This window comes from Lonchura striata, chromosome 1A (genome assembly GCF_050655825.1).
Source record: "Lonchura striata isolate lonStrDom1 chromosome 1A, ASM5065582v1, whole genome shotgun sequence".
NCBI classification, from domain to species: domain Eukaryota; kingdom Metazoa; phylum Chordata; class Aves; order Passeriformes; family Estrildidae; genus Lonchura; species Lonchura striata.
The window spans coordinates 26859091-26884201 of record NC_140741.1 but is presented as its reverse complement, the minus strand read 5'-3'; the positions used below and the strand labels follow the sequence as shown (position 1 = coordinate 26884201).

General features: G+C 51.5%; 2 protein-coding genes across 4 annotated transcripts; one reads left to right on the top strand and one right to left on the bottom strand.

Annotated features, from left to right (window-relative positions):
• Positions 1–4: 4 nt before the first annotated feature.
• Positions 5–3266, top strand: C1AH22orf23 (chromosome 1A C22orf23 homolog). 3 transcript variants are annotated; one of them, XM_031503683.3, is made up of 6 exons: positions 5–157; positions 314–376; positions 741–917; positions 1390–1524; positions 2527–2627; positions 2922–3266. In XM_031503683.3, exons 1-6 carry the CDS (start codon positions 67–69, stop codon positions 3024–3026), a joined length of 672 nt encoding a protein of 223 aa, XP_031359543.2. In that variant the 5' UTR covers positions 5–66; the 3' UTR covers positions 3027–3266. The 3 variants fall into 3 exon arrangements, with proteins under 3 accessions (XP_031359543.2, XP_085425382.1, XP_085425381.1); XM_085569256.1 differs by having other exon boundaries at positions 2506–2627; XM_085569255.1 differs by having other exon boundaries at positions 52–376.
• Positions 3267–3930: 664 nt separating this feature from the next.
• On the bottom strand, positions 3931–24389 carry MICALL1 (MICAL like 1). Its single transcript, XM_021553958.3, has 16 exons — positions 24183–24389; positions 18043–18091; positions 15933–16074; positions 14719–14822; positions 13923–14050; positions 11265–11842; positions 10663–10726; positions 9625–10007; positions 8870–9348; positions 8266–8400; positions 7806–7932; positions 7359–7449; positions 6912–6985; positions 6387–6501; positions 6010–6056; positions 3931–5710 (listed from the first exon to the last, which is right to left on the bottom strand). The coding sequence occupies exons 1-16, from the start codon at positions 24326–24328 to the stop codon at positions 5589–5591; spliced, it is 2784 nt and encodes a 927-aa protein (XP_021409633.3). The 5' UTR covers positions 24329–24389; the 3' UTR covers positions 3931–5588.
• Between the last annotated feature and the right edge of the window lie 722 nt (positions 24390–25111).

The following is a 25111-nucleotide window of genomic DNA, read 5'->3' as shown; positions in this document are numbered from 1 at the left end:
CATCGCGGGCCGTTGCCCTGGCGACCGCCGCCGCTGCCCCGTGCCGCGCGGGCGCCGCCCGTGGCGATGGAGGCCGCAGGGTGCCCGGGCCGCGGCGGGCTCTCGGCGGCGGGCAGGCCGGCCCGGTACAGCACAGGCACCCGGGAGTTAGTGAAAGGTAACGGCGGAGCCCGTCGCCGGTGTTGCCGCCCCGGTTGGAGTCTCCTAAACCCGCATCTTCCCTTTCGGATTGGGGTTGTGAGAGGAGGTGACCCTAGGGCGGGTTCTCCAGCCCGGCTCTGCTGCCTCTTCATCGACGCGTTGTGTTTTTCAGGGATGATGGAGGAGTTGCAGATGACGCATTCCCAGAAGCGATACCTGATGGCCTATGTGAAACGTGAGTGAGGCGCCCTGGCTCTCCTGCCAGTTGCTGTGCTGTGGTGTGGAGCTTTTGCATCTCGGCATTCGCCCAGAGCCTGCTCGGATGGGCAAGTGCTTTAAACCAGCAGCACAGCGGCTGCTGGCACATGGGGACAAGCGGGAGAGCTGTCCCCACGGGTCGCCCAGGAAACAAGGCGTAACGGTGTGACTTGAACCGCAGTCTGTCGTGCCCAGTGACCAGGGTGAGACATCTGGGGCACTGGGGTCTTCGTTTGTGATGCTGCTATAGATCAACAGGTAGATCTGCTGGTAATGGCCCAGAGCCATCCATTCAGAGTCCCTCCTGTCTGATTTGCTGTTATTTTTGGTTCGTCCCCCAGGCGGAGATGCCCTGCCTCTTCAGAGATTCTCCCCATCCAGCAAACAGCCAGTAACTGTTTCCTCCCCAGCAGCCTGTCAGCCACACAGGCTTCCAGCTAGACCGCTTCTCCGACCTGCCGGGGTCTGCCAGGCAGGGGATGCCTACACCCGGGAGAAATTCAAGCCACAGCCCACACGTAAGTCAGCGAACACTGCTAATAAATACATGGTGATGCCTAGAGCCTCTCTTCTCCTTCTGTCCCTCCCCTGCCTCAATCTCAGCAGTGGCAGTGCATCTGAATTGCTGTATCACATCCTCATGCTCTCAGTCTGCAAAGATGTTTCAGAAATGGATCTCTGAGGGAACATCTCCTGTAAGTGCTCGCTGACTTCTGCCTGCCAGCTGGGGGGTGACAGGCGATAGCGACCTGCACAGTCCCTGAGTAAGGATGGGGCACTACGTGATTTTTTAGCACATAAAGGTGAACCACACCTCTGATGTTGGTTTGGTGGGCGCTGTACACCCATGTGGTGCTTGCACACAGTCCAGGGATGGACTGACATTAATGAAACACTTCCTCTGGCACAGTTAGCAGGGAAGCAGCGTGGTCAGGCTCCTCCATGAGGAGACGTGCTAATAATAATGCTTTTTTCCTTTGGCATTCTTAGGAGACTTGGAAAAGGAGAAGAGAAGACTTCAGAACATTTTAGCATCAGGGAAAGATGACGTGGAGGAGAAGGTGGAGCAGGTGTTCATTCAGAAAAAGGAAGAGGAGATAGCTGAGGCTGACCGGTTTGAAGAATGTACGTTGTCATGTCCCCAGGAGAGAGGCAGGAAGCCTGGGAAGCCAGCTCCCTCCTAGGGCTGGGCTGGCAGGCTGTGTTGCCAGTAACCTGAAGCATGTTACAGGAGGAGCCACAAAGGCCAGTTCCCAAGAGAAAGGACTCGCTGCTGTGACACTCTGATCCAGCCATCCTCACAGAGCTTATACTGACGAGGTTTGCTGGCAGATGGGCTGCCCACACAAAATGCACCCTGCTGGCAGGGGAATAGCCTAGGGATGTGTAGGGGTACATGGGAAACAAGCTCAGGTACTGTTGGTCCTTTTCCCAGCAAGTATGACGCAACATAGACCAGGTCACTTGATAGCCTGACCACAGTTTGGGCCATTCCACTCCAGGATCACAGCAGTTATACTAGCAAAGCTTGAATATCAAGCAGAATTTGAGGCAGTGAAAGACTCTGGCCTGCAGTGTATACTGGGATAGCAAAACACTGCCTAATACCTTTCTGTGCTTGAATCTGTGCTTGAAAGTGTGTGTACAGCCCTGGCAGTCCTTTGCCAGCCAGGGCAGCACAAAGATGGGCATTGCTAGAGCAGTGTATACAAAAGGGATACTCCCTGCTGCAGGGAGCTAGTGCAGCTGATTTTACACATGCTTGGTAGTCTCCAACACTTGTCACAAGTTCTGTCACAGGTTCTGTCTCCATCCACTGACTGGTTAAATTGCCCACAAGCAAAAGAGAATTGTCTACATAAAGAAAACTAGAAAACTGCTGTTCCTGGGAGTCAGGGAGTGGTAAGAAGTTGGGCAGAGGGGACATATCCATTATGTAAGGGACTGCTGAGGTATTGTGATGACATGTTGGGCAAGGTGAGTGTTACAGCAGATATCACCCTGCCTTGATGGGGCTGCTGTTCAAGCAGAACTTTAGGAAATTGGGGGTTCAGATCTAGACAGAAATGTGTTTTCTTGCTTTTTGGCTGCATTCTGTTTCCACAGTTCTTTCTCTCTATCCACCAGTGAAGAATGAAATTCAAGAGAGGAGGGAATTCCTGGAAGAGATGGAAGCTCTAGGACAGGGCAAGAAGTATCAAGGGATCATCCTCACTGAAATCTCACAGGTATGCGAGGGCCTTGGCTGAACAGTACATGAAGGGAATCCCATGTGTCAGAGATCATGAAGCAGAGTCTTCTCTGATATCTGAGCAGGGAAGGGGGCAAAGAGCTGCTTCCCTTCATGGCACAGCTCGGGCATGAATCTGGGGAAGGTTGGATAGTGGTTTTCCAGCTTTCTTTCCATCTGTGCATGTAACTTAATCAGGGAAACAGAGTTTTTATTCTTGAGATTGGCAAGAGAAGAAAAAAAAGGCTGCTGGCTTTCTCCCTACTCAGCTCTCCCCCTTTCTACTTTGCAGAAATTGAATGAGATGAAGAGCATTGACAAGAAGAGAAGTGAGGAAATGAGAAATATCATGACAAAAGCCTTCCCTGTTGGGAACAAATCCAATCTCCAAGACTAGGCCAAGGGCAAAACACAGGTGCAATTTGTTCCCACCTATTCTTCCCAGACTCTGGGAATCAGAGGCTAGTCTGTGTCTGTTTCCAAAGAGGGGGCAGCACAATCTGTTGCCAGAAACTAGAAGGCAGGACCAATTTGTACATACACAGTGACAGAAGTTGTAAAATCCTTCCCACACACTGGATCCCTTCTTGCTCCATAATATTAAAGACATGAAAACACACAGCAACAGCTCCCAAAACATGACAAAGCAGAGCCTTCTTTTTCCTCTGCAGTGCCTCAGCAATCCATCCATAGAAATGTCATTCCTTCCCATCTCCCCAGAAGTGGAGTTTTCTCGTGACAGCGTGATGGTAACACACACTGACACCATACCTGTAACTGGCTTGCTCCTGGCCCTGTGATGCCAGGAATGTCTCTGGAGGAAGTGCAGCTGTACAGCCTTGTGTACTCACAAGCCCTTGGCATTGCTGCAGGTCACTGTGACTGTGACCTGCGGCATCAGCAAACCTCTGGTGGCAGCCCACTGGGCAGGAACTCAGGAACACAGCTGTGCCAAGCAGGGACAGGGAATTTCACCCCAGTGGCTGCTGCTCTTTGCTGTGGACTTGCTGCGATTTTTTGGTTCCTGAAAGCATGGTATGCAGAATAGCCACTCTATTCCCATAGAGACTGGAAATGGCTGTTTGCTCAACCATAAATACTCACACCTCTGTCCTCCAGCAGGCTGAAGCATTATGTCCCACTTTTCCTGTGGAAATCCCAGCATAACGTCCAGTTTCCAATTTCCTTAAGATCTCATCCTCTGCTTCTTAGCAATACTCAGCCACTTTCCAAAGCCAGGCAGCATGCCCTGGCCCTGGGACAGCACGAGTGCACAAAAGAATGAGAAACCTAATCCACAATCATTTTTTAAATCCAATGTTTCTTTTATTTCTGTTCAGGTGAATGGAAGTCATGGGGTTAGTACAGTATAATTTACAAACCAAATTTCTGACTGGGCACAGGGCCAAGGGGTGTCAGGCTACAGCAATCCCAATGGCCTTTGGCAACAGTGATGTGACAGTAGGCTCTAAAGCAGATTTGTTTGTCCTTGGAGAAGAGTTGTATTTTGGGATCTCCCCTCTCCTACCACTGTTCCTCATCAGCCTGCTTGGTATAGCAAGGATGGCATTACCAGCACAGGGCTGAGCTGGCCAGCTCCCAGCCATGGGGGCCATGCTGGGATTGAGGAGGGGCTCGGGTCCCTCTGGTTTTGGGAAATGAGGATCCCTCTCCAGAATGCTACACCAGCCACCTTGCAAGGCACTGCTCCGAGAGTATTTTGGCTAAAGCCAGTTGGGTTTTTAGAAGAGACTGCAGCAGATCGCTCAGGGCTGGTTATGTCTAATTTGCTAATGAGAAGGCATGATGAACAACTGACCAACCAAACACCCATGAAACTCTAATTCAGACTGATACAATGACTCAATAAATAACTCATCATCTTGGAAGAGAAGGCAGGAGACAGAAAATGGAAGGAAGAAGGGATGGTTGGAAGAACACATTCCCTCCTCTGATGTACACACACACACACACACACATGACAAATAAAATAAGGGGTTTAAAGTTTTAGGATAGGTTTGAATTCATCTAGTAAAGGAGGTGTAAAAAACAATCAGCCACATCTGCACACTTTTAAAGTATACACAGATGAAGCTGGGTAAAGGTCAGTTGTGGCCGTGCCTCTCTCCCCTGCTGCTCAAGGGTGGCACCGGTGAGCAGGGACACAACTTAGTGCCCCTCACCAGCAGTCACTCAATCTTGAGCTTTTCTGCCCTTGCCTGGAAAAGGAACAGATCCTCCCTCCCCAGGAAGGCAGCAGAGTCAGCAGTGTTTAGCAGCAGTGGGGTTCCTGAGTAGGGCACGTGAGCTACATCCTAGCAGCTGTATGCTGTCCCCTTGGGTCCTCTCAGCCTTGGGACAGAGCCCACCCACCCCTGGTGCTCGAGGGAGGGAACGGCTCAAAATAAATAGGGCACCAGTTGTTTTTTGGCTATGGCTCTAGAGCCTTGTGATGCAGGAGTATTTTCTTAACCTTTTAGTTTAGGCCAGTAAAACCCAAAGGATCCTGATTCTAATGTCAGTTTTCTCCTGAAGTTAAAAATGGGACAGAAAAGGGACAAGAGTGGGCAGGCAAGGAGGGACAGGGAGGCCCAGTCTCCTCCTGGCAGAAGTCAGAGGCACATGGAAATGTCACAGTTAGGGTGGGAGAAGGGACGGGGTGCAGTTAGTGCAAGTTTTCCACAAACACAAAACTCCTTTGTTGTTCTCAGTTAATGATAAGAGCACGCAATTGGGTAAGGTCTGAAAAGCAAATCCGTCTTCTCCTCGCTTTGTTAACAAGGCTTCACGGAGGGCATGGTCATGCTCCCCCACAGCCTCGGGAATGGGAGGGCTTTGGTCATTCTCACCCGCTCTGGGCTGAGGGCTGGCATCTCCCTGGGGTGGCAGCTCGGATATCTGGGAGGGAGCAGTGGGAGAGGCAAGTTGGGGTTCCCTCTCACTGCTGGTGTCCCCTGCTCTAGCTTTTCTCCTTGGGTGACTTGCTCTTGGAGTCGTGCTTGTTGCCCAGCAGCTTAAGCACCTTCATGGGCTTGAATTTGCCTTTCTTCTTGCTCTCTGTCTCCGTCTCCTTGTGAAATTCTGGGGTTGCAAAGGGATGTTGTTACTGTGGGATGTCAGTAGTTGTACAGACATACTCAAGACAGTGGGCAAGGGTGACAGCCACGAATCAAAACCCTCTACTGCATGAACCCTTTCTCTGATAATAGGGGTGTGCAGCACAACTGTGCTTCTAACTTTATTGGGCCTACAGGAAAGTCCAGTCTACACAGAATAGATTCAATCTCTCCTGCACACAATTTCACAAATGGCTCGTGCTGCTCCTTACTGGGGACAGTAGTGAAAACATCACTACAAAAAGCTTCCCATTTGTTTCTTACCTTTCCTTTTAATCATGGCTTCCAACATTTTATCCTCCTCCTCTTCTCTGAAAGAAAGAATGGGAAAGAGGTCAGGAGTTCAGCCCTTAAAACAGCTGCTATATTGTTTAAGGCTAGAAAGCCTCCTACTTAGAAGCCATAGAGGGGCAGATCCATCACTGTCTTGTGAGCATTTGCAACCAGCAGGATAAATCCCACAGGCTGCATGTGCTGCCCTGTCTTTCCCACACAAAGCATTCAGAGACAAGGATTGGGAAGCCTGGGAAAACATCAGCAACATGGACATCTTGGGACACCCCCACAAGGCACCATGTGGCACTGAGTCAGACAGGCTGTGCTTTTCCCTTCTCCCCCAGCTCACCCCATTCCTCACTCACCTCTGCCGGTCCTCGTCCAAGCAGTTCACAATGGCATTCCTCTGCTCGATGATGGTCACCAGCTCCTGCATCAGCACCTTCTCCCTCCCTCGATCCTCATCGGTCCAGTCCTTCTCTACCCAGCCAAACCCCAGGGAAGGACAGGCAATTACATGGCTGAAGGAGCACTGACATTCAGGGCTTCAGGGCAGAGATTTCCAGCACAATCTCCTCTACCCTGCTATGTTACAGGGCCAGTTGGGCTAGCAGTGCTATGGGGACAGAGCCCTGCATGAGGCATTCCCTGGAGACAAAAAGAGCACATCCCTGCACAAGACTGGGACGTACACTGAGATGGGCTAGAGCCTCTAGAGCCAGCTGGTTGCAATGGCATCCCTATAGATCTGCCTCTCTTCACCTGAGATCCACCTAGAGAGAGGGGAGATGATGCCCAGGGGAAAAATGATCCCTGTGGGTCCCTTCCAACTCAATATATTCTATGATTCTATGAAAAAAGTGGTAAGCACACCCAGAGTGGTGCTTTACCTGGCTTGTTGAGGAGGCACCGCAGTTCATACTCCACATCCGACTGCCGCTGCTCCAGGTTCTGCTGCTTGAAGCTGCAAAGGAAGGGGAAAATATTGGGAAGCACTGCAAGGCTCCAGAGAGGTGGAACATCATCCCAAAGTACAGGGTGAGCTTGGAAAGAACCCTCAAGATGCTGATCTTGTCCTGTATAGCCAGGGAGCCAAGGACTAGTAAGGACCAGTCCTGACTGCTCAGGGCCTTCCTGGAGTAGATGCTGCAGAGGCTCTGGTGATACACTGTGGGTCAGTTCTCAGCACATCTGGACAGATTTGCTTGCCCTTACTCCCTCCCTTTTTAGGCAAGGAGGCCCTGTCTGGATCTCCCCTGGAAGCACCATTCCAGGAGAGCTGAGAAAGATTCCCCAGGAGAGTGTCAGTGCCTCTCCACACACCTGCACACACTTACATGTAGATGAGCTCCGACTCGTGGCGCACCAGCATGTGCTTCTCATGGATGAGCTTGAACCAGTCCACAAGCAGGCTGTCCTCAGGGTTGTCTGCCAAGCAAAGGGACAGTTCAGAGCTATTCCCAGCCCTGGTGGATCCCATCACCCTGCAACAGGCTGGGCTTTGCCTAGCCAGGGGAGAGGCACTGGGCTAGAGCCAACCCAACCTCAGCCTCTTTCTGAGGCCCAGAGAGACCCCATCTCTTCTCCCACCTGTTTCCATTCTAGGGGCATCTCCATGTTCAGGATAAGGTTGTTTCCAATCTTGGAGGCCAGCACAGCCTCTTGTGTTCTTCCAACCCCAGCATCAGCAGGGAAGAAGTCACTGTTGCTATTTCCTTGGCTGGAGAGAGGGCAGCCCTAGGGTCTGTCCTGCCCCACACCCACAGACAGCCCAACCCACACACCGTTCTCAGCACTGCGCAGTTTTTCCTCCAAGGCCACCCCACGGTGCTCCAGCTCATCCAGCTGATGCTCAATGGCATCCATCTCCCCATAGATGTCTTCCTCAGGGATGTACTGATCTGTCTGCACCTGCCAAACCATAAATCAGACACTTTCATTACCACCAGACTCCAGTTTCCAGGGGTAATCCAGAGCTTGGTCAACACTAACAAGGGCAGAGGGACAACAGAATATTCAATTGAAGTGTGGATCTGAGATCCCTATCCCACTCCAGTCTGGAGTAAAGGAAGATGATGATGTTTTTTTGAACAAGGTGTAGCCTACACACCCTCCTCTCCAGCCACAGCCACCTGCTGTAATCCCTTCCCACACAAGCCTCAGCAGGGTGCTTGAAGACTGCTACAGCCCTGGGGGATAGCACAAAGCTGGCTTTTCCCTCCCTGCTCCCCAGGGCCCTTTTACCTTGCGTTTGATCAGTGGGAAGCCGTGGCCTGGTGCAGGAGGACGCACAGGCTTGGAGCCCTTGGGAGGTTTCTTTGCCGAGGGGGAGGCAGCAGGAGATGGCTTCCGATTGAAGGGGTTCTCTTTGCAGGAAGACTGGAGAGGGCAGACAAAAGCAGACACATGAGCATCCAGGGAAGGGAAGGGATCCCAACAGGTGGGAATAAGCAGACAGGGCAGCACTAAGGTTTGTCCTGCCCTACAGCCTCCTAAAAGAGCAATGCAGCACTCATTTCCACCAGCACCTACTGAAAAAAATGACTGTGCTCCTGTTTGACATCAGTTTCCTAGCCTCTCCCTCACAAGTATGCTGAAACATTTTCCTTCATAGGGAACTCCCTTCCTATTTGCTCAGACTACATGACATCCTGCTGCTTCTCCAGCACACGGGATAGGCAAAGTACAAGCAGAGCCAGCATTTAACACAGGCCTGAAGCTTGCATTCAGAGGTCACACATCAAGCCTACCAAAGGGGCAAGCCTGTATCTGCAGATACCCTGTGACCAAGTGATGGATGGGGAAGAAAAGCCCTGTGATCTGGATGGGGAGAAGGTCATCATCTCACCTTCAGCTGTGGTTTGGGTGAGGAAGATGTCTTGAGGCTCCCAGCACCACCATCTGAAGCCAAGAGGATGGGTGTAGGGCTAGCCCCAGCTGGAGGCTTGGGAGGCAGCTGGCTGGGGCTGGTTTTTAGGCTGCCAGTGGAGATGCTCCTGCTGCTGTGCAGGGTGCTGGGCTGTGTCTCCCCACTGAGGCTGGCCAGTTCGCTGGAGGAGGAGAAGGAGGAGTTGGTGTAGAGGCTGGTGGGGACAGCAGGGCTTTCACTGCAGGAGACACTGGCCAGCGGTGCATCAGCGCTGGAAGTCTTGGCAGCTGTTGGCATGTGCACAGTGGGCTCAGAGGAGCTTTTGGGCACTGAGGCCTCATCGGTGTCTCCCAGCACCTTGGCTGAACTCTCAGAGTTGATGCTCTCAAGGCTGAGGGCTGGAGATGGGGTGGAGGATGATGGCTCAGAGTGTGACAGCCTGGAGATGGGGTGGTGGGCTGCAAAGCAAAGGGAGAGCTCAGGAAGGAATTAAGGGACAGCCAGGACAGAAGGGGAGGGTGGCATACACTGGACACAAGGGTCAACGTAAAATCTTGCCTGCAGATGCTGTGCTCCAGTGGCTAGAGAGGACATGGCTAATGCAAACTAATGCAACCATCACTGCATAAAGGCCTGGCCTTCCAGGGTGATGCAGAGGCACCTGGGAAGGGGCAACCTCCAAGGGGATGCACAGGGGCTGAAGAGGAGAGATAAGGGAGCAGGAGGAAGCTCACCTAGTGGAGAAGCATTAGGGGCTCGTGGAGCTGGCCGCTTCTTTGCCTTTGGACTGCTGGTAGGAGTGATGCCATACCACGGGTGGAGAGGTTTGGCAGCAATCTCGCTCTGCTCCTGCTCAGGTGTGCTCTTTTGGGTGTCAGCATTTTCCACTTCCTCCTCATCCTCCTCCTCAAAGGGGTTGTACGGTTTGGGCTCCATGATATCAGACCTGCTCTCCTCACTCCTGGTTTTCCTCACCTCCTCCCCATCCTCCTCTGAAGTCCTACTTGGAGTCTCATGGCTGTTGCCTGGGGGAGGAGGGGGAGCTGGCTTCTTCTTGGGCTCTGCTTGCACTAAGGCCATCCATGGTGGATCCTTGGCTCTTGCAGCTGTTCCACCACTGGTAGAAGAGAAAGTGAAATTGAGATGACAGAGACAAGATGGGGTGGCAAGGCACTGGAGAGGGACTTTGCCTTTGGGGGAAAGAAAGATGGAGCAGGATGTCTCCAATGCAAAAGCAGCTTTCTCATCCAAGGATGGCCCTAGGCTTCCCCAGACACAGTGTCTCACTCTTGGTGGGCAAACATACAGGCCTTAGGGAAACACAGCCTGCCTGACTTGCCTGCTGGGCCCAGTGTTTTGGTGTCTGAATATGACAGCCTCCATCTTCTAAGCAGTGGTAAAGGCTGAGCTTTATGGCATAGCTGGTCTTCCCACCTTTCTCAGGACAAACCCTCTACAAGGCAGACAAATGTCTCCTTCTCAGCACCCACAAGCAGGGACATTTCAGAAGGCATTTGGCAATCTGCCTGTGCCACATAAACACCTTTCTGAAGCTCTCAGACTCTTTACAATAAGAGAAAAATGCCCTGGGAGGTACGGATGAACACTGTCAGCTTGACCGTGCTGGGCTAGCACCTTTTGGAGAATAGATCAAAGCCTACATCCTCCTAAGAGCAGGAGCTGATGGAGGTTGAAGAGAACACAGCTGTGCTGTCTCCATAGCCCCACCTCACTATGGAGTTCTCAGGTGATCTGCAAACAGAGGGACGTACCGATCAGAGGAGCAGGGTCTCCCTCGAGGTTTTGGGACAGGGGGGCTGGTTTCAGGTAGCCGACCTAGAAAGACATAGAGTCAGACTGTCACAACACCGAAAAGACATGAAGAAAAGAGGTTAAACCAACATGAGGCACCTTAGATACCTTCCCACAGGAAGGTGGCTATTCCCACTCACTGAAGACCCCATGGCATTTTTCCCACAGTCGATGCAGCCAGCTAACCCCAAACAACCCCTTTGCGTTTTTCTCCCCGCTTTGCCCTGGGAGCTGCACCTGAAGAACTGACATGCCCCTCTGTTCCTGAACCTGCAAATTCCTCCAGCTTCACCAGCTTCCCTCCACACTGGCTTGCTGCCTTTGGAGAGCTCTGGTGAAGTACAAGGGACCAGACAAGCAGGAAAAATAGTACTGCTCTCCTTGCTATGGGGATGGCTGGCAATTGCTGACAATCAAAGACCTGGTGTTTGAGCCCAAGATTTATTCAGAGACAGAAGAGTGTCAGGCTGCAGAGAAGGAAGGAACTCAGCCATCCTGCAGTCAAGCACCTCAGCCACTGAAGATGTGGAAGGTAACCCCTGTCACCACCCTGCCCTCTTACCGTTCACCATGCCAGGCCCACACTCGCTGCCCTCGCCCTGCAGAGTGGACCTGGGCCGGGGGACAGGGTGGGAGGTTGGAGGGGAGAGGGCAGATCCATCGGTGGCCTTCCTTGGGGCTGGGGTGGGACGTGAGTCTCTGAGCTGTCCATCCAGTGAGCTGGCTTTGTCCTGGGTGAGCCCTGCAGGCTTGCTGGGGATTGGAGGCCTGGGGGGAGTTTGGGAGACAGGTGGCCCACTGCCAGCTTGAGCAGGGGGTGTCGGTGTCTCTGCTTTGCTGGCTGTGCTGTCCTCTGCTGGGCCAGCAAGGCCCTCTGCAGGTGTAGAGGTCTCTGCCACACTCTCCTGGGAGTCACCATCATCCTTCCCCACCTCTGCTCCTGCCTGGAGGGCATTTTCTCCCATGCTGTCAGCCCCAGTCTCAGTTCTTAGCTCTGGTGACTGCCGGTCTAGGCTGGGTCTCCTCTCTGCCTTCCCACTCATGGCCAATTTACCACGATGCTGTGTGCAGACAAATGTTCCTGCCTCTGACCCAGGCTTGTATGACCCCGGGAGCAGCGTGCTGGAACATTCCTTACACCTGCCAATGAGAAGAGAGAGCACCATGAGATGGGGGATGCCACCCTGCCCTTCACAGAAGGCAACACACCTGGAAGACCCTTGTAGGGATAGAGTTAGTTCTTACCCCTGCTATTAAATCCTAGAGTGCCCTTGGGGAAGTCATTTGGAAAAGAAGAGAAGCAGAGAAATGTAACCAGGCCACTGTAGGACCCCATGGCAAATTCACAACTCAAATACTGCATGCATTTGGGTTCTTCCTTCATCTCAGAAAGGATTGAATAGATATGGAAGAGTGACAGTTACTATCGAGACATGATGTGGTTTTCACACTTGGAATGGGGAGAGGGATCAACCATTCACAGTCACAAAACAGTGAATATCAACTGGAATTAGGGAGCAACTGGTTCAGAACTGGCACAGGGAGGCTACGGGCTGCCTTGCAGGGGCCAAGGGTCCTGGCATGTGAAAGAGATGTCGGACACATTTGTTTGTAAAGCAACCACACCCCAATGCTGATTATTAAATAAAATTACATCAATTTCTACTTGGAGAATTACTGTGTTGGAGGCTTCCAGAGTATTCAGGAGAAGGAACACATAAGCCTGGTCTCATGCTCAGCCTCAGTAATGCTGACCATGGCATCCAGCTGGGCCACAGCATTTGGCCTTAGGCAGCAGGGCCATTCTTACACACTCCTTGCCTGTTGAAATTGGGCTAATAGCTTCCCTGTCCTTTGCTGTCTGCTACATCTCCTTGGATCATCCACTCTTCCCCTGCTGAGCCTCTGAATGCTTCCTAATGAAGCCCTCCAGGCGCAAGCATGATACAAAGCACTGGCAGCCAAGTCAGTCCTTCTCCACCTGGGAAGGGAGGAGGATAGCATACATGAAAGACAGCCAAAGGCAAGGGGCTGATCAAGCACTCCCATGAAAACCAAGCTTGTTCCTTCTTGTCTGAATACCTGGTGCTTGCAGCAGCTGGCTGCCCTACACTGCCAGCAGATAATTTTGGGAAGGAATTCTGCTCTGGGCATCCAGTTGACTGGGATTTCCTTTGAAATGGAGAGCAGAAGTGTGAGGACATAGGAACTCTAGACAGAAGGGGTAGGATGAAATGAGGTGGAAAGCTCAGACAAGGGGAGAAAGCAGTTTGCAGAAAATAGACAAGAAAATAATCAGGAGATAAAACATTTGGCATTAAATTACAGGGGTCTCCCTGCTCAGTCTGAAGGGCAATGAGTTGTGCCATGGCAGACTTGGCACCTCCCCTATTCCTGGTCCATGAGGGAATGTTGCACCTGCACCCCAAAACTCCTGCTTTTGTCCCAGCTGCAGATGGGAAGCCTGATGGGCCCCAGCTGAGCTGCCCTCCTGTGACACTGTTTCTACAGCACATTGTCAACTGGCTTAGGCAGGTGAATGAGGCCTCCCACATCTTCCCAGTGGCTCGATGTTTCTGACCAGATGCCAACCCTTGTCCTGTGGCCCATGGGAGAGATCTCATTTCTTCATCATCACAGAAGGGAAAGCAAAGTAAATGATTTCACAGGTGCTGCAGGTAAGGACCTGCACTCAGGGAGTAACCAGAGAGCTGCTCATTCCTCAGTTTGTTAACAGTCTGCAGCTCTCCACATGCTCCCTGAGAGCTCAGCACCACCCAGGCAGCATGGAAGCCTGTATATCCAGTTCAGGATGTGGAGTGTAGCTGGAAGGAGGTCTGTAGGATGATGTCATGGCTCAGACCTCAATGGAAGGGGAAGGGGGATGGTCCTGGGTAGGCAGGTGGTAAAGAGGCAGAGCATCCTTTTTTATGCAGGTGGGAGAAGCTCAAGAAGCTGGGATTCCAAGTGAAGTGGGAAAGCACAAGCAAGGGAGGCAGGGAGCAGGATAGGAATGGAGCACATGGACACAAGGGGCTAGTCAGACCTCTGGGACAGGGGGCTGGCAGCAAATGGAACATCTTCACTTTTATTTCAAGCACTGTTTTTTGTGTTCCATGTTGTCCAGGGATGCAGACACTTGAAGATGGGGTGCAGCAGGCCACAGACCCCCAGTGTGCTGAGGGGAGAGGCTGCCCCAGCAGGCTTGGCCACGACATACCTGAAGCACTGGCGGTGGTAGAGCTTGCCCTCGGCCAGGTAGCGCTGCACCAGGTGGACGTGCTGCTGGCAGGCTGCACAGGTGCTGCTGAGCGTGCTGCGCTGGGACCGCTCCGAGGGGGGATCATCCTGGGACACAATGTGCAGGCAGCTCAGCATGGAGCTGCTCCCCAGACCCTGGATTCTCCAGAGCAGCTGCTCCCTGAGCAAGGCCCATCACTGAGGACTCGTGGCACAGCTCAGGGGCTGACCTCAGGGGCTGACAATGTATAGAACAGCTGCCCTCAAGCCCAGGCACAGGCAGGCTGCCTCTTCCCAAATTAGAAGATTCCACTTCAAAAGGTGCCTTGGTCCTATCTACAGCTGAATGGCTGTGGAAGGGACTAATCTATACCCCATGCACCAGAGTCCTCCAAAACATTGAAAAAGGTCCCATCCCAGACAACTGCTAAAACCTGAAATAAAAGGCATCTTTTCTGCCATTCTAATCCTACATTCCTGCTCTTTCCTCATCTACAAGGTTATCCCCACATAAGGAAGGACACCCAGCACCAATCTCCCCAACCTCTTGCCTGCCATGGACAAATTACAGTCCACAGACTCATAGAGAAAAATCAGTCTCAGCTGCATCCCACAAGGAAACAAAATCCCAAACACCCCTCACCCTCAAAACACACAGGCAGGCTCCTGCAGAGGTCCATGGCTCTGTGACAGGCTTTTTCCCATCTCCTCACCCTCAGTGCAGGGGGTACCACTGCCTCAGGCTGTCTTGGAAACTTTCCTAAGAAATTAGGTACCTGTGGTGCTGAAGGACTCTCAACAGCAGCCACGGGTGTCTTCTGTGACAGCAGAGGAGGAGAGGAGGCAGCAGCTGGTCGCTTCATAGGCAGAGGGACACTGGCTGGAGGCAAAAGGGAATGAGGATCAGGCGTGGAGAGCAGTGGTGACTCACACCACCCATGTGCGTGAAGGGGAGGGGAAAAGAAATAAAATCATCCAGCCTTGTGACATAGGATGAGACTTGCCACTCCCAAAACTTCAGTGCTTATTTTAGGTGGAAGATGCAAACACAATCTAATAATGGGTAAGCTATGAGGCTGTCAGAGAGCCTGGCCTGCTGTGGATCTCCTTCTGTGGCCCAGGGATACCAGCTTCCCACTGTGATTTTATTTACTCATCACGTGCTACTTGGCTTCCTCGTAACTGACTCCCTAAGCAATGCTCAAAGCCCAGAGCAGCTGGGAGCTGGGGTAGCTACTGATGTATTGTTGTGAACCACTGGGCCTCAGGGCTTCCAGGCTGTCAGCAGGTCTGTGAAGCATCTCTTACTGTCAGAGCTGGAGCTCACACACCAATCTCCATCAGGACTCCTTGTCTGGGAGACCAGCATCCCTGGAGAAGCATATACAAGTGGAAGAGATTTATCTGATGTTGTGGCTACAGTCTGAAGCAGAGGAGACTTGGAGCTCTCATCTCCACCCAGCCAAAGGATGCCCAGGAAGAGCTGGCTCAAAGCACTCAGCTCAGACTGCAGTTGTAGGGACAGATGAACTGATTTGAAACATTCCAGCCTGGCTCCACTCCCTCTGTCCTCTAGTCACTTTACATGTACCTATGTCATGAAAATTAGCTGTGGGAGATGGGCTCCTGTTCAGCTTTCTTGTATTTTAGTGGGTTACAGCAGACCACAAAGGGTTTTGGTGAGCACCAGGGGTGGTGGCTCAACCCAAGTTGGCAGGAATGCAGTGCAGAGGGAGGAGAAAGGCGTTTCCTTTTCCACAGCCTGAGCTATTACATCACCCCACACCTCACCCCAATGCACTGTCTCTTTCAAGCCCTCCTCAGGGGCACCAGCAAGGTGCAGGAGAGGCAGGTACTACCTACTCCTCTCCCCTTCCCCACAAACACAGCTCCCAGTTGCCACAGGAAGGAGGAAGCACAAGGTGGTGCTGGGTTTCCTGCACTCAAACAGGGGCAAACTGGAAACCTGAGGGTTTGGGAGGACACTCACCTTGGCTGGGGTTGTTGAAATGGTTGTAGTACTGAGACACGTAAGTCATAATGCTGAGGCAGTCAGGGACTTTCATGGAGACCATATCATTGGGATCTAGCAGGGCTGGGATGCCCAGCTCCCGCTCTGCCAACTCAAAGGCCTGCAGGAACAGCACAGAGGCATTAAGGAAAGAAAACTGATGTTTCATGAAAAATAACAGAGACATGAAATTGGAAGGACCCCAGAAAGGTTAGTGAACCTATAGCATCCCTTATGGACAGAGGCTTCCAGACATGCTGCTTGACTAAAAAAATAGCAACAGAAGCAAGGTTCCCTTCAAGTTTTCACTGAAAAAAAACCCTGTGCCAAGGGCTGGCAGGTTCTTCCAGTGACACTGAGCTCTACAGAGCAGTGTCCTCAGCCACCCCAAATGCTCACCCCACAGAAACACTGACTGGACATCTTTTCCTGCTCTGGGGTGCCACACCTTCCCCTCCCACAATCTCCAGAGCCATCCTGGCTCAACATCCAGCACCCTGCCACGCACAAGCCAGTACTGCCAGTACTTTTCTGTGTCTCAAGCAAGCAGAAACAAGGACACTGTGATAAGGAGTACCCATCTCCTCCAACTGCATACACAGCTACCCAAAAGGAAGGAATGGAAGAGATAAAAAGCTGATGGAGAGTTTCCCACTTGTCAGTGTGTGTGGATTACTGTCTCTACACTAGCCATCCCTCTGCTGAGCCAAGGACAGAGAACCCACATTGATCTCCCAGGGACAGGGGTGCAAGACTATGGCAGGGACTGAAGAGAAGTAAGTTTGGAAGAGATGAGAGTGGTTTGGGCACTGAATGGTGAGGTAAAGGTACTGGGTGTAGGTAAAGACTGAAGGTGTCTAGTCTCTGGGGCAAGAGGTGCTGTGCAGGGTGTGAGATATAAAGGAAAGGAATGGAAAAACAAAAGAAAATAGATATTTCCAGTAACTAGGAGTATAAAAGTGCCCCCCATGGACCTCCTGATCTGTTCAGCCTGGCTTTAAGCCAGTGGTCTGGACTGAGTCTTACTGAACACAAGGCTGCAAGGAGCAAAGAGTGAAGAGAGATCCCACCTGAGAGGTCTCTAATAGGACAAGATACCCATTGTGTGGGTCTTGAATGGAAAAAGCTGCTAATGACTGAAAGGGGCCAAATGGAGTAGGAAAGGACATGCCAGGACACAGCTGGACAGCCCTAATCCTGTAAATACCAAATCACAGAATTACAGAATGGTCGGGGTTAAAAGAGACCTCAGACATCATCTACTCCAAACCTCTGCTAAAGCAGGTTCACCTAAAGCAGGTGACACAAAATCACATCCAGACAGAGTTTAAATATCCCCAAAGCAAGAGACTCCACTTCCTCTCTGGACAGCCTAGTCCAGTGCTCTGTCACCCTCACAGTAAAAAATGTTTTTCCTCATATTCAGCTGAGGAATTCCTGTAATTCAGTTTGTACCCATTGCCCTTTCTCCTGTTGCTGGACACCACTGAAGAGTCTGGCCTCATCCTCGACATCCACCCTTAAGATATTTATATGTAGCACAACTCATCTTGGGAAGATGATGGGCTGTGCCTTTCCACAGACTGTCAGATGGAGCCTGTAGCAACTAGGACTTTTTGTCATTTAAAACAAACAGGGCTATTGCTGCTCTGTCCTACCACTAGCCCCTGGGGCTGGGCACCTCCCCATTCCACACTGCCTGCTTCTGCTACTGGCTCCAGCTGTCCCAAGCAGGAAGGGAACATTGCAGACCAGGGTCTACATGACCTTCCTCTCTGCTGAATCCTGTAGTAAAACTAGCTTCCTGCTTCCATGCTTCCTGCCTGCAAATCTGGAACAACTGAAGTCAAGATGTTGCACCATTTAAATCTTCACCTGAGATGTTGTCTTGGCAACTATTAGGATAACCAGGCTGGAAGCTGTTGTTTCAGATTCCCTTGTTTCCAAAGATGCTCCTGCCTATTACTTACTAACACAGATTTTTCTTATACCCTCAGTACTGTCACAAATTCCTCCCACATGACATGACCTCCATCAAGTCCTTCTGACATAATTTCTTCCTTCTGTGCACTGAAGAACAGGAACTTACCAAGCGATTATTCTCATAGACGTCATCCTTGGAGAGAGAATCAAAGTCTCTGAAATGAGAAAGCACAAAATAGCCACATGAAGTGCAGAGGAAAAGTGCCCCTATGCCATCATACGTAGATTCCCAGGGCAGTCAACCTTACAACAACTCAACACATAAGATCCTAGATAAACAAAACCTTGGCAAAGCAGATTTCAGGTTTTAACGGGATAAGGAAACCAAAGGGAAATTGCAATTAAAAAAAGAAAATTACTCCCAAATGGGTGGTGACCAGGAAATTAAAATGTCATTTTTGTCTCTTGTTACCTGCTTCTGCCCTTGAGATTAAAAGCTTCAGAACCATGTTTCAATTAGCACCACACACTGCTGCACCAAAGATTGCATGCCATGACCCCAGACTTGCTTTTCAAGGCCACTGGTCCAACAGTGGTGAATGGGGATAAAGATCCCTCACCTCAAGAGAAAGAAGGGGCAGATACAGGTGGCATTTCAAGGGTCCTTGGACAAACCTCCCTGCACCACCGCAAGGAATCTGGGATGACACAGATCTTCAACTGCACTTCTGTCCTTGCTTTCCCCCAAACATTCACGGTGCACAACAAATCATCCTCAGCTGCAGCCCTTGGAGCTGAATGCAAGGTGCTCAGGGCACACAGAGGATTCCCAGCAGGCTCCAACCCAGGGCATACATTTGTTGCAACCCATTTCACTTGTTCCCCTGCAGTCCTTTGGGAGTTCAACCTGGCCACAGGGACTGATTAGATGCCTTCACCAGGGAAGCAGAGGGCAGAACATTAAAGCAGTCTGCAGGCTTTCAAAAGAGGGGAAGAAATGCAGGAAGGAGTTAGTTATGCCTTTTGCATGTGCATGTGGGTATAACGTGTGAAAACAGCATCACGCTGCACTGCTTACAGCTCCTTCCTGATGAGGATCTCAGCTTTGCTACAAAAAAAACTCCTCGTGCAGCAGTCTGGTGCCTGCTAGCTGGATTCATGGGAGGACACAGTCCAGAGAGGTCTAGGGTCAACCAAAGCCACTCCAATGGACCATAGAGACGTGCCAAAGCTTGGGAGATCAACACAGAAGGACAATTCAGCCTACAGGAGGGAATGCATTCCCCACCCTGAATGTGGTGTGCAGGAGGTGAGGTGGCACCACACACCTGCAGAGAGGAGCTACATGAACCTCCTTCCTCCATCCCCCTCTGGATTTTATTGCCTTTTCCTGGAACACCAACACAACCCGTCGTGGTGCCGCATGGCAGGGCAGCCAGCTCCTTCTCGAAGCCCCTCACGCAGCTTTCCCAAAGCTGCAGAGGAAGTCCATGATGAGCTCAGGAAAGTTTTCCCGGCTGCCTACACCACTATAAAATTACACTTCCTCCCTTCAAAAGCAAGAGGCTGCTGGTGCCGTTTCCTCACAGACGAACGAAGCTGCAGTCACTGGCTGCTGCAGGAGCAAATGCAGCAGACACACAGAAAGGTGGGCTGGATATTCAGCTCTGTTATTTTCCTGAAAGCTCATGTAAATGCATGTACAGAGCTCAGACTGCTCAAAATACCACAACTTTTCCTTCTCTACATGCTGGTGAGCAAAGGCATCAGCTGCAGCCTATACTTTAATGTCAAAACCACTGCCATTTTTGTAATCATAACTAGTCTCCACTGGGAGATGTTTCTTCCCTAGGTTTTTGTTTTGTTTTTGCCAAGAGAAGTCCTTTAACCTAGCAGTATTTTTTTTTTTTTCCTTTTAAAGAAAATGCCAACTTGGAACACAGGAGAAGCAATGACAGCAAAGTTATATATCAACTGTCCTCTAAACATTCATGACCTTCATTTTGAATGCCTTCACTTTCAGGATATGGGAGTGGTATAGCTGGAAGCTCCTTGGTGGGCTGGGAGAGTATTTTCTAACAGACAAAATATCATGTCCATTCCATTCTGCCTCAGCAAACCAAAGCTGTTTTAGTCTACCAAGGCAACTCCATTAGAAAAAGCAGATGCAAGCAGAGAGAATGTGAAGCTCAAGAGGTATCAAGGGGTTACCAAGCAGCAAGGGAACAGGAGATTCTTTTCCACTAATGCAGGATTGCAGGTTCAGATTTATCCAAGATGTTGAAGTCCATGTGTACATGGCCCCAGGGATCAGTTTATTCAGTTCCTCTCCACTGCATTTTCCAGCTCCCTCTCTGATAAGCCAAGCAGGACCACACTGACCTGTGTTGCTCCTGACATGAGCACTCCCATATACCATTTGCTCACGTGGCACCCCTGTGGCTCCAGGCAAGCTCCCAGTACCAATGTGCAAGGAGCATGGCCTCTCAGGCACGGGGAAAAGTCACTCCAGACACACCCCTTTCCCCTCTATAAACTGTCTCCCATGCAGAGAGCCCAGAACTTGCCATCTCACAGTTCTGTGACATGCGGCTGCATGTCACATTATATTTTTGCCCTGACGTCAGCAGTCTTTCATCCAGCCCTACTCAGGCTCCTCTCCTGCCAACAAGGAATTGAATATCAGAACAGGCGAGACTCTGGCCATCCCAGCTGAACAACTGACTTGACTCAGCAAACCTCAGTGTTGTACCATATCCCAGACTAATATTTCTATGCAAATAACATCCCAAGCACTTACCTAATTAGATACATGCAGAGCCACTAAGCACTCCAGGCTTTAGGGCAGCTGCCAGGGAGCACAGCAGATCCAGGGAAGGGGGAAGGGTGTGCCGTACAGCTAAAACCAGAGCAAATTCCTGGATTCCTCAAATATAAATCATGAGCACTTTAAGGCAGTGCCACATAATAAGCCATTCAGCTTTCCAGGTCTTGTCAGGGAAATGCAGGCAGTACATGGGAAGGAACAAACAAGATTTGTAATCCTGCCTGTAACCAAACCCATGGCTCTAGGGACACAAAACAGCATTTCTAAAACAGCTCTCATCTCCTGTTTTTCTCAAGCCTCCATCTCTCCCAACACTCCAAAGGCATGTGCCATACTCCTTTAGTCTTCTCACCCCTGAATGCCAAGATCCTTCCCTGTGTGCCAGGGAGGCTGTACAGCTTGAGATGCTGAAAGATGCTCTTTGCTTCATTAATCTGTAGCAAATGCCTTGTAAACACTAATTTCATGCTTCAGATTTCTAGAGCACTGAGCAAACAAACTCATTAATCCCCACAGTCCACTGTCAAGTTGGTCTGGATGTTGACAGCTTAACTGAAAAGGGAAGAGAAGAGATTAAATGCCTCATCTCCAGATCACACAGCCAGCCGCACAGTCAGAGGCTAAATCCAAGATTCCCATTTCCCTGACTGGGACAGTGAGCTAACGAAGCCAAGTGAAGTGCCTAACAACAATGGAGTCAGGGATTTTCATCTGCACGGTTCAGCACACAGGTCCTAGAGGTGTGCACTTTGTTCTTGGTGGTCACTTCAAGACACCTTTAGCTGAATTCAGTAGGCACTGAGGAATTCCAGTCTACTTCTTTCAAAAAGCCCAAGTCTATATTGTTTCCAAGAGTTCTGTGGGAGCTGCTCCAAAGCTCTCCAGGGCAGCACATCCCTCTGATGCCAGTTTGACTTATTCCATGGTGATTGTGTTCAAATGAGGAGTCATGTGGAAAACTGTCCTCAGTCTCACTTACCCATATGGTCTTTCATGACAGCCTCCTCCTCAGTGTGTTCCCTCCCAGCACAGCAGCACAACAGGCGTGTATCCAGGCAAGGTCAGAAAACCGGGATAGTCTGGCAGCCACCACAGCAGCATTACCCAGGGGATCAGGGTGGCAGAGGAGCGGTGTCACACAGGTAGAGAAGAGCTTCAGCTCAACTCTCCTATGGATGTGCCCATTCCCCTCTCTGCAATCCCAGAGGAAGCCAGCAGGAAGCAGGGAAGCAGAGGAACTCGAAGTTCTGTGGAGCTAAGAGGAACTCCAGCCTTCGGGGACAGCACAGCTGTCTCATGTGGGCCAAGAGAGCCCCACATAAAGGAAGACCACACAAGGTCAGAAAGGCACTTGCAGATCCCTGCCAAGTCCCATTACCGAGCTGACTGAAAGCACTTTAGAAGAAAAGAAGGGCAACCACTTTTCCTCGGCTGTCAGGAGATTTACTGCCTCTGATCCAATCTTCCCACTTCCAAATCGGGACAGGCTGAAGAAGCTGGAATCAGATGAAATGATGCTGCTCTCCTGACGGCAGTCTGAAAATCTTTCTACAACATGCCATGTCCTTGTAAGGTCCTGGGCTTTGTCTCTACAATGCAGCTCGTGCAGATGTGAAGCATGTAGTTAGGACATCGGCCAGGAGCAGATTTAAACCCACTGACAATTTAAGAGCAACAGCCTCTGCACTAATGGGATGGCAAATATGGTTAATGAGAAACCATCAGGTGGTTTTAGTGGTGTTTATCATAAGCTTTTACTGAACCTCTGCTTTTCAGTTCCCAGCTGCTGTGCCATTTACAAAAAAATTAATAATTGCAAGTGTTCCTGCCCTTAATTTGCCTCTTCCCACCCAACAGCCTTACAACTGGGAGCATTTTCAGAGGCTCCATTCTAGCTAGTCAGAGTGAGCCATACCATCCAAGAGCTGCAGGACACAAGACCACACAGCTCCTTCAAGACCCAGAGACGTGATGCAAAGAGACCGTATGTCTTGGCTCTCAGTCATTCAAGAACACCATCCTGAGGGTTTTGGGGCAGCCACCTGAACCGCAGCAGGCAGCAGCACAGTTTCCAGCCTACCTGCTCAGCTTTAGGTTGTAAAGACACCCGCCTGTTCCACCCTCTCATGGACACCACAGCTCCACAGTGGAGTCACAGTCAATCCTCTGCCTGACAGAGGTTGCTGTCATGGCAAAAAGCTTTCCTGAGGCCAGCTCAGGAAAGAGAACTTGGTCAGTATGGGCAGCCTCAGAGGAAGAACCACCAATCCCAGAGCAGAACGTGACGGGACGCATCACCCTTGCTGGTTTTAGCGGCAGGCCAAGGAGCGCATGCACGCCGGCGGCACAGCGAGGTGGGGCAATGCCTACCTGCCCTGCAAGGACTACCAGGGATTAGAGCAGATGGGCGCTGGATTCCCAGCACCGCCGGGGCACACAGGGTTACAGCGGCAGGTCGGGGCAGATTCCTTCCAGCGGCTCAGCCAGTTTCTCCAGCCTAACACAGTGCCCCCAAGCAATCCCAAACTCACCGTCTGCCTCCTGAAACTCACATTCGCCCCCAGAGACACCCAAGCTGGGGGAGGCTAGAGAGGCTCAATACCCCTACTGGCATTTGCTACCTCCTGCTTTCACTGTGGAATCCAGAGGAAACAAGTTAGATGCAAATGCAAGCAGCAACCTCGTCCAGGCCTCTACACAGTTCAGAGTGGCTGCCTCTGGCAGCTGGGAATGTCCCTGTGCAGGACAGGCCTCTGGCCCTCCTGAAGTGTGAAAGCTCACCTCTCACTGAGGCAAAACACCCCCGCACCCAGATACCAACACCAGTCTCTTCTCCAGTAGGCACTGTTCCCATTAGGGTGTATGGACCTCGTCCACCTCCATGATCTCACCAACCTTATATCACAAAACTTCTGCTAACCCTGACCTTGACAGGTCTGCAGGACCAGGTCATAAGGTCGTTTGCTGAAACATAGACTGATAGAATGGTTTGGCTTGGAAGGGACCTGAAAGATCGTCTGATTCCATCTCTGCTGCCATGGGCAGGGAAACCTTGCACTGGACCAAGATGCTCAGAGCTCCACACAATTTGGCTTTGAGCACTTCCTGGGAATATGAAATCCTTCATTCCCAGTACCCAACTATTTCTCGACAGCATTTTCTTCAGCGCATCCCCTACCAGCACATCAGCGCAACAGAGACACCTTTGCTCTCTGAGCCCCTCATCTCCATGCTCAGGGAGATTCCCTGCCGGCCAGCCTGGAGCCGTTTCCCACGGCTCCTCCATCGCCCCCAGCCCCTGTGACCCCCGCGATCGCTGCTGGGCACAGGCGGCCCAACCCCTCCAGAAAGGGGGTCCCCGGGGTCCCGCGCCCCGGAGCTCCGCGCCCCCCGCTCCTCCTGCCGGCAGCGCCCGCGGGCGGCAGCCGGGGCCCCGCGGCGCCCGTCCGAGCGGCGGGCACGGCGCGGCCTGCACTCACAGGAGGTCGGGCCGGTGCCGGTGCAGGATGGCGCAGAAGGCCAGTCCGTCGCGGAACGAGGTGCTGAGGTCGCGGATCTCCACGCCGCGGTAGCCCTCGCACTGCCGGCGGCACCAGGCTTGCAGGGCGCCCCGCGGACCCGACATCGGGGCGGCCGCTCCCAGCGCCGCCGCCGCCAGCCCGGGGCCGGGCGGGGCTTCCCGGGGCGGGGCTGCGGGCGGGGCCGGGCACGCCGCGGAAGCGCCGGGCCCCCGCGCTCTGCGCTTCCCGGGGAGCACCCTCCCCACCTCGGCAAAAGAGCTGGGCCTGAATACAACTTAAATTCAACTAATTAAAAAACACCCGGCAACCTGATTTCCGAAACCGTCTCAGGCTCAGACACAGGCTGCTCCAGGCAGAAGCAGTTCTCAGCAGTCCTAGGGGCATAAGATGCGGCGGTGGAGTTCAGATGGGACGTAGGGGGTTCACAGGGTAGGCTCAGGGCCAAGGAGAAGCTTTGAAGATCAAGACACTTGGAGTCACAGGCAGCGCTTCACAGGAAACCGTGGAAGAACCAGAGGAAGAGTGAGATACAATCTCAGGAACCCCGAGCAACACCGAGGCAATGAATTGTCACGAGAGCTGGTGTGCACGCTGGGGCTGATGGTTTGACAAGGGGGAAAGCACACTGTTAAAGGCTATTTTATTTGGCTTAGCTTCCTTTTCACCTCCAACAGCTACCTCTGTGGAAGACTATACCATCACACTGATGTTGAGCTTATTGCTGCCAGTTCCAAATCTTTAAGAGTCCATTTTCTGCAATTATTTTGTATGAGCTCTACACTCCTTTCTTCACTCAGATTTTGTCAGTCGTACCCTGTTTCTTCTACTCCACTGTTCATTATATCATTCTGATATAATGGTCCCAGAACTGTAACAAGTGAAAAATA

What these genes read in the sequence shown, in the direction of transcription:
- C1AH22orf23 (XM_085569255.1), top strand. Translation starts at nt 67, where the DNA reads ATGGAGGCCGCAGGGTGCCCGGGCCGCGGCGGGCTCTCGGCGGCGGGC. An exon ending in ATTCAAGCCACAGCCCACAC is followed by an intron (nt 918 to 1,389) that starts GTAAGTCAGCGA and finishes TGGCATTCTTAG; the next exon opens with GAGACTTGGAAAAGGAGAAG. An exon ending in GGCTGACCGGTTTGAAGAAT is followed by an intron (nt 1,525 to 2,526) that starts GTACGTTGTCAT and finishes TCTATCCACCAG; the next exon opens with TGAAGAATGAAATTCAAGAG.
- MICALL1 (XM_021553958.3), bottom strand. Translation starts at nt 24,328, where the DNA reads ATGTCGGGTCCGCGGGGCGCCCTGCAAGCCTGGTGCCGCCGGCAGTGC. An exon ending in TTTCAACAACCCCAGCCAAG is followed by an intron (nt 14,823 to 15,932) that starts GTGAGTGTCCTC and finishes TTTTGCCTCCAG; the next exon opens with CCAGTGTCCCTCTGCCTATG. An exon ending in AGACCCTGCTCCTCTGATCG is followed by an intron (nt 10,008 to 10,662) that starts GTACGTCCCTCT and finishes CTCTTCTACCAG; the next exon opens with TGGTGGAACAGCTGCAAGAG.